Here is a 12,056-nt window from a genome sequence, read left to right as displayed (position 1 = left end):
AAGAAAGCAATTGTTGAAAGAAAGCCATAAGAAGTCCTGTTTGCAGTTTGTGAGAAACCATGTGGGTGAAACGGGAAACATGTGGAAGAAGGTGCTCTGGTTAGATGAGACCAAAATGTAATGTTTGCCTAAAAGCAAAACACTATGTGTGGCAGAAAACCTGTAGAGTAGAATCAATAAACGTGAACAGGTGTTCAAATTGATAAAAACAGCGCTAATAAGTGGATAATCATCCAAATAAATAAATAAATAAAGTGGTGAAACCTGAATGATACTGATGGTGTGGAGGGTGATCTATAGCTGGTATAAGTGCACCTGGCACCAGATAATGCACCAATGATGTGGATAAATCCCAAAACAAATAGCGGGATGTGTGCTTACCACAAAAAACAAACCTTCAGATCAAACTGGTACTGTATGGGTTAATACTCAAGCAGGGTCATATGTGGAGACAAAAAGACAATAACATGATCATGGTACAGTATTGTCTACACAACAGCCCATTAGCCAAGCTGGATGACAAGTCCCTAGTGTATGCCCGTACAGTAAATATGAATGAAAAAAACCAAAGGAAACAAGTTCACCGCCTCTCACTGGTGTCCTCCCGTCCACAGGGGCCGCGCTAATGCTGCGGATGCGATGGTGTGCTGTGTCCTGGATACGATTGGATGATGGTGGAGCGCAGTGGAACGCACAAAGACTTCCTGTGTAGCGCTGTGTAGCCACGCCCTGACGCGTTTCGTCACTTCCGACTTCAACTGAGGGCGTGGCTACGTGGCGACGTCAATATCCCTTTATACCCATGTAGCGATCGGCTATTGGGTGAATCATCACTGCCTGTTGGATCTGATTGGTGCTACTTAATCCCGATGTCAGGCAGGACATCAGCCGAGCTAATAGTGGGTTCAAAAAGAGTATATATCGGGGGAGTCTGAAATTATAAGCTTTAATGTGATCAATCATATCTGACCTTATGGAATAAAAAGAGATCAATGACCTCATTGTTAAAAAAACGTACTACTTGCTATTTTTGTTTTAATAAAGCAGTATAGTGAAGTAGTACTGAGTGGGTTTGTTCTATTTTAAAAAAAACTAGCAAAAGTATAAATTGTCAGCAAAGACTGACACGGAGCAAATACTGAGTAATATAATCAATTTACTAAGTAGTTTATTTTATTGTTACGATGTAAAGGTAAAAATGTTATTTTATTTTATTTTATTGTGGAATAACAAAGAAACGCATATGGGGTTGGAGATGTCCAATCACTATGAGTGGGCGTGTCTAACAGCCCAAATTTACATCGCGGGGATAGCACTGACAAACAGTGTAGGGCTCAATAGCGATATTTATTGTGTAGTTTTATGTGAGAGGTACCACATGTGTCTCGTATAAGTCGCATAGGCTATAAGTGTGTTCTATTGACCATAAAAGGTCATCTGAAGTTTCCGGTAGACAACAATTGTAAGTGCTCGCACACGAAGGTCATAGTGATTGGACATCTCCAACCCCATATGCGTTTCTTTGTTATTCCACAATAAAATAAAATAAAATAACATTTTTACCTTTACATCGTAACAATAAAATAAACTACTTAGTAAATTGATTATATTACTCAGTATTTGCTCCGTGTCAGTCTTTGCTGACAATTTATACTTTTGCTAGTTTTTTTTAAAATAGAACAAACCCACTCAGTACTACTTCACTATACTGCTTTATTAAAACAAAAATAGCAAGTAGTACGTTTTTTTAACAATGAGGTCATTGATCTCTTTTTATTCCATAAGGTCAGATATGATTGATCACATTAAAGCTTATAATTTCAGACTCCCCCGATATATACTCTTTTTGAACCCACTATTAGCTCGGCTGATGTCCTGCCTGACATCCGGATTAAGTAGCACCAATCGGATCCAACAGGCAGTGATGATTCACCCAATAGCCGATCGCTACATGGGTATAAAGGGATATTGACGGCGCCACGTAGCCACGCCCTCAGATGAAGTCGGAAGTGACGAAACGCGTCAGGGCGTGGCTACACAGCGCTACACAGGAAGTCTTTGTGCGTTCCACTGCGCTCCACCATCATCCAATCGTATCCAGGACACAGCACACCATCGCATCCGCAGCATTAGCGCGGCCCCTGTGGACGGGAGGACACCAGTGAGAGGCGGTGAACTCGTTTCCTTTGGTTTTTTTCATTCATATTTACTGTACGGGTATACACTAGGGACTTGTCATCCAGCTTGGCTAATGGGCTGTTGTGTAGACAATACTGTACCATGATCATGTTATTGTCTTTTTGTCTCCACATATGACCCTGCTTGAGTATTAACCCATACAGTACCAGTTTGATCTGAAGGTTTGTTTTTTGTGGTAAGCACACATCCCACTATTTGTTTTGGGATTTATCCACATCATTGGTGCATTATCTGGTGCCAGGTGCACTTATACCAGCTATAGATCACCCTCCACACCATCAGTATCATTCAGGTTTCACCACTTTATTTATTTATTTATTTGGATGATTATCCACTTATTAGCGCTGTTTTTATCAATTTGAACACCTGTTCACGTTTATTGATTCTACTTGTTATATACTTGAAAGGGTTTTACCCCCCTTTTTAAAATAGCTGCTCACAAAGTCTATGCCATTTGACTACCTCTGGCATATCCTTTTTCACAGCATACTTTGCTTTTATTACACACATTTGTTTATCTCCACCTCCAACACACTCGGGTTGAGCCATTCAGTTTCCTTGGCGCCGGAAGTGCAATCTTAGGCCGCTCACGAATGCACATCTATACCCTGAAACTGCAAGAAGGCCTAGGGTTACCTAATCTACAGGGATATTATCAAGTTGGCCCAACTTCCCAAGTAACACGCCACCAAGAAAGTCCCTTTATGGGTGGAGTTAGAATCTACTGACTGTGATCCCCTGTTGGTTGCCAACCACTTCTGCTTAGCCCCATCCCACTACCGCACCCTCACTAACCCGAAGTTATGGTCTTCAATTCAGTTATGGTCTTCAATTCAGTCATAGCTCTATGCTCTCTTTGCTTCGAAATCAGGCATTTTACTCAGCATGGACCTCTCCCTCTTCCTTTTCAGCATGGTCCACTGCAGATTTACTCCAAGTCCACAAATTCATAGTTGCGGGTAAGATACTCCCATTCCCATCTCTAAGGGAGACCTATGGCATCTCCTCATCTGGACTTTTTCGTTATCCCCAAATCAAACATTTTCTCACCCCTTTAATTCCCTCCGACTCCTGTACCCCACTACCATCCCTCTTTGAATGCACCTGTAAATCTGATCCCCATAGGATCGGCCTTATCTCGGATCTCTATAGAGTGTTGTTGGAGCCCGCAAACTCTAGCACCCCCTCTTACATTCCTAAATGGGAGAGGGACCTCTGTTTCACCTCAGACCCCATTGACTGGATTCATATATGGGATGCCACCAAATGGGCCTCACAAAACATTGTTGCCCTGGAAACTAACTATAAAGCCCTCACTAGGTGGTATGTGGATCCTGCCAGGATCTCCAAATGTTTATAAAAATACCCCTCTCATTGCTTTAGGGGCTGCAATTCAGCTGGTACCCACTTACATACAGTGCCTTAAAAAATTATTCAAACCCCTTGAAATGTTCCACATTTTGTCATGTTACAACCAAAAACGCAAAAGTATTTTATTGGAATTTTATGTGATAGACCAACACAATGTGGCACATAATTGTGAAGTGGAAGGAAAATGATAAATGTGTTTCCATTTTTTTTTTTTTACAAATAAATATCTGAAAAGTGTGGCGTGCATTTGTATTCAGCCCTCTTTACTCTGATACTCCTAACTAAAATCCAGTGGAACCTATTGCCTTCAAAAGTCACCTAATTAGTAAATGGAGTCCACCTGTGTGTAATTTATTTGCAGCTGTTTTGTGAAGCCCTCAGAGGTTTGATAAAGAACCTTAGTGAACAAACAGCATCATGAAGGACAATGAACATACCAGACAGGTCAAAGATAAAGTTGTGGAGAAGTTTAAAGCAGCGTTAGGTTATAGAAAAATATCCCAAGCTTTGGAATATATCACAGAGCACTGTTCAATCCAGAATCCAAAAATGGAAAGAGTATGGCACAACTGCAAACCTAACAAGACATGACCATCCACCTAAACTGACAGGCCGAGCAAGGAGAGCAATAATCAGAAAAGCGGCCAAGAGGCCCACAGTAATTGCGGAGGAGCTGCCGAGATACACAGCTCAGGTGGGAAAATCTGTCAACAGGACAACTATTAGTCGCGCACTCCACAAATCTGGCCTTTATGGTAGAGTGGCAAGAAGAAAGCTATTGTTGAAAGAAAGCCATAAGAAGTCCCATCTGCAGTTTGCAAAAATCCATGTGGGGGACACAGCAAACGTGTGGAAGATGATGCTCTGGTCAGGTGAGACCAAAATGTAACTTTTAAAGTGGATGTAAACCCACTCTCATCCTTTCTAAACTACTGCCATAGTGCTGATCTATAAGGATATACATGCCTCCTGCATGTATCCTTACCTGTCAAATGTCTCCCCTCTGTCTGTTATAAGAACTGAGAAACTGCAGATTCTGTAGGTGGATCTGTTGTCTGGAGCTCGGTGGGTGGAGTCGTGATGTCAGTAGACTCCCCGCCCACCTCTACACTCCCCTTACACTTAATTCTGCTATGATCACTAACATCCAGTCAAAATCCAGAAAAGTAACCTCATGACTTCAGAAAAGGAGTGGGGGTGGGAATTAAAAAATAATGCCCGTCTCCATGCTAGTGCATGAGATATATAAATAACCTGTCATTCACAGCAAGGGGGCGGAACGGACTAAGGTTTTTCTCTATAAGTCCGTTTTATTTCACTGAACAATAAAAGAGGATTGCTCAGAGCTGGATTAACTCTGTGTGGCAAGACTGGGCACATATGATAGGAAATCTTATACTGTACATTGTGACAGCAAAGAATTTTTTTTTTCGGGTTTACATCCACTTTAAGCCTAAAAGTAAAACGTTGTTTGTTGGAAAACCAACACTGCACATCAGCGTGAACACACTATCACCACTATGAAACATGGTGGTGGTAGCATCATGTTGTGGGGATGCTTTTCTTCAGCAGGGACAGAAAAGCTGGTCAAAGTTGATGGAAAGATGGATGGAACCAAACACAGGGCAATCTTAGAAGAAAACCTGTTAGAGTCTGCAAAAGACTTGAGACTCCATCAAATCTGACAGAGCTTGAGCTATTTTGCAACGAAGACTGGGCAAAAATGTCACTCTCTAGATGGGTAAAGCTGGTAGAGACATCCCCAAAAAGACTTGCAGCTGTAACTGCAGCGAAAGGTGGTTCTACAAAGTATTGACTCCGGGGGGCTGAATACAAATGCACGCCACACTTTTCAGATATTTGTAAAAAAAATTGAAAACCATTTATCATTTTCCTGCCACTTCAAAATTATGAGACACTTTGTGTTGGTCTATATCACATAAAATCCCAATAAAATACATTTATGTTTTTGGTTGTAACATAACAAAATGTGGAAAATTTCAAGGGACATGGATACTTTTCCAAGGCACTGTATTTGGTGGAAATGCCTGGTGGTTCAAGCCTTCAAGTTAGACATTTTCTACACCCTCTCCCCCACTTTTTGATACCGCCATTGAACCAGACCCCACTATGGCTCTCCTGAACATGAAACACCCAGCTATTTCCCACCGCCAGTTCAAAATGTGCCTCAAAGTCACAACAGCAGTCAAACAAACAATAGCGAGAGCTTGGAAAATCACGCCCTTTGTGTACAAGCGGCTCAAAACAAGGCCACACAAGCTATGATACATGGCAAAATAGAAGCAATACTGTTTGATAGATTCCCTAAACAAGCTATGATACATAGCAAAATAGAAGCAATACTGTTTGATAGATTCCCTAAATATGAGAAGCTTTGGAACCCTTGGGTGGCGCACTACCTACCCTCCAACTTTAACAGTTCACTTTTACTTCCATAGGAATACACATGGTGCTCCTGCAGTACTCTCCATGACCCTGATATCCCAATGGGATATCCATCCTCCAACCCTTTCTATTGCCTCTTTACTTTCCTACTTTTACGCCCTATTCATATGTACTCAATAATCTCCAACATGTCCCTTCCCTCTCTATTACGACTAAACAAAGCCATACTGAATTTCATATCCGAACACCCATAAGATCAACTCTTACCACACAATTTATAAACTCCCTACCACCTCAGGCTAGGGGCACCCATGGTACATCCTCTTGCTAAACTTGGATGCATTATTGCTAGAACTTGTTAAATTTGCATATACTACCTTAAAACACCTTGATTAGGGCGCAATATCCGAACAATTACTGTTTAGACTGGTTCTAAACACTACTTTACATTATTCTGATGTTAAGGTTTTCTCAGACACCTTGTTTTTCTTGTTGTCTTAACCACTTCTTTACTGAGTAGCTATACTTTATTACATCCGCCATATGTCTCAAAATAACATACGCGTTGTATTTTTGACTCTTGTCATCAATAAAATATTTGAAAAAGAAAAAAAATTATAACATTTCATATACAGTACAGTGTTGCATGAAAGTGCAATTGTCATTCAAAGTGCGACAGCACTGAAAGTTGAAAATTAGCCTGGGCAGGAAGGCGGTGAAAGTGCCCAGTAGGCAAGTGGTTAATTCAGAGAATAGAATAAGGTAAAAATCCTTTAGCCGGTAAAGCCACTTTAATTTAAGCTGTAATGTTTTTAAGAAAATTGCCAGCTTATAACATTTCATAAAGAACTTTACATTGCAGACTTTATGGGATGGGAGTCTGGTGAGTACTAGTTTTCTTGATTGCATGAAGAGTGGAAGGTTAAATTGGACACTCTAAACAGTTACCCCGAACAACAGGATTATTTCTATGCAGTCTAATAAATAAGGCCTCTGTTCTCCTTCAGCAATTTGACCATACTATTATTACAAAACAAAAGGTTCCACCAACAATATAGGCTTTAATGTGGGTGCTTCTGTAGATTAAAATGAGGCGCACACTGAAAAGGAACCTTGATGATGGCATGGGACTTTCCCATATACAGCAATGGCATATGTACGCAATTCTCAGATATCCAGAATGCCTAAAACAATAGGTTGTGATTAGGTTTCTTTTGCAGATTCACAGGACTGGGTGCTAAGAAACATCTGTATTTCATTAATAGCCAATGTCTCCTCCTGTTTTGCACCTCCAAGGACAAGTCTTTAAAACTTGTCCTTAATTGGAGACTCAAAATATTAAATCCAGCGGATCAGAATTAGACAGTAACCTTTCCTTTAAAGTGAAACTAAATGGCAGACAATCAAGATGGGCAAAGACCGGCAATCGCTGGGCATCGAAGTGTTTAAGAAAAGCGAGGAATCACTGAGTTTGGTTCCACATTAGGAGCTTACCATTTTGACTGTTACAGGTAATGTATTACATATACACAAGAAAGCCTACCTTCTCTTGGTCATACATGTTCATGAGGAGCCACGTTTGCCTTGTTTTTTGAAACTTCCATTCATGTTTTTTGGACCAACTAAAATCAAAAGGATTATATAAAAAAACAAAATGAGTATTCATTCAATAACATAGTGGATGAACAATTATATCTTTAAGCAACTTGTCAAATCTATAGGCATACAGTATTAGGAAGTGGTTAGAAGGTTAGGAGGCAGCAGTGCTGCCAAACAAGCTTCTAGTTAGGCCTGTGCTTTCAACTCACACTGGAATAAATACCATTGTAGGTCCAGTTGGCTGAGAGCTCTGACTGGTGTGCTTTAACAGCGGTGGGGGGAGGGCAGTCCCTCTGTAAGAACATAATAGCCCAGAGAGGAGATCGCTGTATTACCATTGCATAGTTAGTACAGCGAGCTCCTGGCAAGCTCCTCATTTATTTTATTTTTTTATTCAGAAGATTTATTATCATCATATTTGAGAGCAGCAGGAGGGGAGGGGGGGGCAGGTATGAGCAGAGAGGGTATGAAGGGAGGAGGACAGGATAGACAGACACAGGAGAGCTGAAGATAGCAGGGCTGCGGATGACGGAATCACGCAAACGGACCAGAATGTCAGGGCCCAGCAGCCATGATTATCGTGGCCAGGTTGCAGAGGGGAGGGTATAGCCAGGTTTTTTAGGGTATACAGTGGGCCAAATGACACAGCACAAGCACTGTACTGTATAACATGCTTTAAGGGGACAGGATCTATTTGTTTGTTTTTGGGGGGTTAACAAACGCTTTAAGCCCCTCTCTTATCTTTGTTTGCATTAAAGATCCTTGACAGAGTCAAGAGTTGCTGGAAGGAGAAATGTATAGACCCTGGAAACTCTTTGTAGATGTGGCCTAAGTTACCAAATTCAACAGAGGAATCACCACAATTTTGAAAGGGGTAGACCAAAACTGTGCTGAGAGCACGTGTCTTAGGTAAAGGAATTGAAATAATGCTTCATGGGGCAGGGAGAACTATGTTCTAAGAACTTGAAATGATTTCAGGGTAGAGCCCTCTTATAATCATGTGAATCTAAAGATGCCCAGAGCTTCCCAGAGCTTTCCAATTGTTAATGTCTTCTAGCCGTATAGTTCCAAGAGGTTACAGTTGTTCACATAGAAGTGAAAGTCATAAAACTGTCATATTCCAGAAAATAGTGCACCCATGTCCACAATTTAGACATAAGGAGAATGGTTGGGCATATGGGAATGGAAATGAAGGAATTGGCTTTTTAGGGCTTCTATAATAGTAGTGGGTGGTGTATAGAATACTAATATAGACTGTGTTGGATTAACTCCTTCATTTAGGTCACAGCCTAGTAGATGCTGTATTTGTGAAGCTAAATAGTGAATCCAGTGATGAGGGAGTGCTAGGCCCCCATATCTTTGGGCAATTGCAATGATCTAAGCCTGATCCTGGCATGTCCCTTTTCCCAAACAAGGTCTCTAAAAAAAGAATCAACTTTCAAAAACCAGGAGCCTAATATCCATACAAGGGAACTGTGAAATACATTTAAGAGTTGTGGCATACAAATCATCTTCTTTAAGTTTCAGAGGCCCACAACCAATATTCAGAGTTTGCAACACATTTTTAAAATTTCTCCCTAAACCCATCAAGCAAAATGAACTTAGATTGAGGCCTAGATACTGCCTTGGGTCTAGCGGTATATATACTCCCTCAGTATTAAAATGTATCAACTACTTGAAAGTGTTGTGTACACGTAAGGAGAGAGGTTTTGTAGGTGGATCAACTGGGAGCAGGGTAAATTTATCCTAAATAATGGTAAGACCAGAGAAGGACACAAAGGTGACAATTAGGGACATTACTGAGGTCAGTGAGTCTTGCATTTAAGGCATAAGCAGTAAAGCATTGTCTGTATAGAGGGGTAGTTTATCCTCAGCGCCTCTACAATATCCCCTTAATATCCTCAGAAGAAAGAATAGCAGTAGCCAGGCAGGTGAGAGCCCTGTCTCTTCTCTGTCCAGGAAGTATTATTCAGATAAATCAATATTTATTTATAGGCGGGCTGCTGGGGGAATTAGTACATTATTTGGATCAATTTTGTACAACACCCTCTAGCCATGGTGGCTGGTGCTGGAGGATTTTGGGGGGCCCCCCTCCCGGTCCACACTGAACCTACGGTGGAGCTCCCCTGGACTTTGACGCTGAAGCGTCTGACTTCACCCAGTCTGCTTTCTGGGTCCATTAATGCCTAAACCGCTGGCAACAAATGCGAGTACAACCCTTAGTAAAAATTTGCAAATTGGGCCCAAAGTGTCAATATTTTGTATAGCTTCACAGGTTGCAACTGGAGTCCTCTTCCACTCCTCCATGACATCACGGAGCTGGTGGATGTTAGAGACCTTGTGATCCTCCACTTTCCATTTGCGGATGCCCCACAGATGCTCAATAGGGTTTTGGCCCCAGTATGAGAGAGTGAGAGCGTTAACACCAAAATTTAATACACCTGCTTCCCATTAACACCTGAGACCTTGTAACACTAATGAGTCACATGGCACTGGGGAGGGAGGATGGCTAATTGGGCCCAATTTGGACATATTCACTTAGGGGTGTACTCACTTTTGTTGCCAGTGGTTTAGATATTAATGGCTGTGTGTTGAGTTTTATTTTATACAAGCTGTACACTCGCTACTTTACATTGTAGCAAATTGTAATTTCTTCAGTGTTGTCACATGAAAGGATAAAATAAAATAATTGCAAAAATGTGAGGGGTGTACTCACTTTTGTGAGATACTATATATTTTGGGCTCATTTGTGTCCTGGCAAGAAATGCTAACATGTGCCCTGTGTTTTCTCCATTTACCCGCGTTGTTGTAAAAAGAAACGCTTATGTTCTGCTTTGGTGAGGGACAGACTATTATAAAGCGGTCTGCATTTGGTTTGAGTTATAGGAGAGGGGTGTTCTATGTAATTTTTTTGGCACAGCAACCTTTTTCATTATTGACATTTCACAAGGCATTAAGGACATCTCAAACCACTCCTAGGGTGGTGAAAGCATAATCAATTTCTAGGAATTCAGTAAGGCATGCCTTCAGGTTATTTCTGGATTCAATCACATCTAAACAAAATGGGTTTACTTTCCACTCTGCGGTTCAAGGATGAACAGTGGCGGTGCATCCACTAAGGGTCCAGCCACCTCCCTATATGAATAATGGATAGATTCATGCATTGCATGGATCTATCCATGGCTGCTGCCGCCACCCCCTGTTCAGGTGTCCGGCCCCTTTTTGGATACTGGGCGCCTGAATTACAGCGGCGTGGGTGTATTTTTGAAGCACCTGATTAGAGCCATTGGCTGGTCAAATATCACACAGCGGGGAGTGTACGATGGAGAAAGGGCAGAGAGGCGGCCGCCAAAACCCTGTGATGAAAGTCATAATAGTGACGTATAAGCCAGCGGTTGGAGAAACTTCCGACGTGTAGGGAGCGAAGACCGGAGCCGCATCAGCGGGGAGATGGACAGAAAGCTCCGTGCCGTGTGTGTCAGTGACGTCAGTCCCGCTGAGACACTGAATTAAAAGCTGGAAATGAAAAAGATAAGCAGCCTGAGAAGTCTCATACCAGAGCTCTAAAGGTGAACATATGGAGGAGAGATTAAATAGTATTTTCATTCTGTATGGAAAAAGAAGATATTTATTTACGTCGAACGTAGCTTCAATACATTTACAGATACTGAAGATCTGGTATCAGACTTCTCGGGCTGCTCATCTTTTTCATCTCCAGCTTTTAATTCAGTGTCTCAGCGGGACTGACGTCACTGACAAACATGGCACAGAGCTTCCTGTCCATCTCCCCGCTGATGTGGCTCCGGTCTCCGCTCCCTAGACGTCGGAAGTTTCTCCACACGCTGGCTTGTACGTCCCTATTGTGACTTTCACCACAGGGTTTTGGCGGCCGCCTCTCTCCATCATACACTCCCCGCTGTGTGATATTTGACCAGCACTGGAAGCGGTCTGCTCCTCGTTGCTCAGTGGATCCTAGATGACATTGCAAGTTTTCCCTTTTATATCTATCTGTGTCCCTTCAGGACTGTATTTTAGCTTTATTTTTTTTGGTTGAATAAAGAATCAGCTTTTTGCAACTGCCATAAGACTGCCTGCTCTTTGTGCCCCATGACCGCTGGATTACTGTGTATTGTTAGATAAAGTTAGTATTGACATCATAGAACAACTCTGGTTTTACATGCTTTCTAAAAAAAAATCTAATAAAATGTGCAGGCAGCTCTAGGTTGCTCCGATTCACTTATATATACAGTTTGACCATGTTATCGTTATCATAAGTTTCCTTTGTGTAAGCTAATGTGGCTCTGGATTGTTACATTCTGCCCTATTCAAAAATCTTCTATGGTAAAAAGGGACAAGCACATGAATTTTAGTGCCTTTGGAAAACAAGCCTGAGTTCCTCTTTTAATGCTCTTTGCCAAGGAAAGCTTTTAAACCATGTTAAATTGTCTGGAAAAGTGGCAATACAAAGCCTGGCTCTATCC

The 12,056-nt window shown here is 41.6% G+C and overlaps 1 protein-coding gene across 3 annotated transcripts in view; it reads right to left on the bottom strand.

The window, feature by feature from the left end:
- C6H7orf50 (chromosome 6 C7orf50 homolog) overlaps positions 1-12,056 on the bottom strand; it is a 430,899-nt gene that overhangs the window by 13,036 nt on the left and 405,807 nt on the right. For all 3 annotated transcript variants that reach the window (XM_040356745.1, XM_040356747.1, XM_040356746.1), the window contains one exon: positions 7,520-7,598. In XM_040356745.1, the coding sequence (XP_040212679.1) occupies positions 7,520-7,598 (79 nt within the window). The remainder of the gene's footprint in view (positions 1-7,519; positions 7,599-12,056) is intronic.

The sequence above is a fragment of the Rana temporaria genome, chromosome 6 (genome assembly GCF_905171775.1).
Source record: "Rana temporaria chromosome 6, aRanTem1.1, whole genome shotgun sequence".
Taxonomy (NCBI): Eukaryota; Metazoa; Chordata; class Amphibia; order Anura; family Ranidae; genus Rana; species Rana temporaria.
This window is presented reverse-complemented; position numbering and strand designations above follow the sequence as displayed.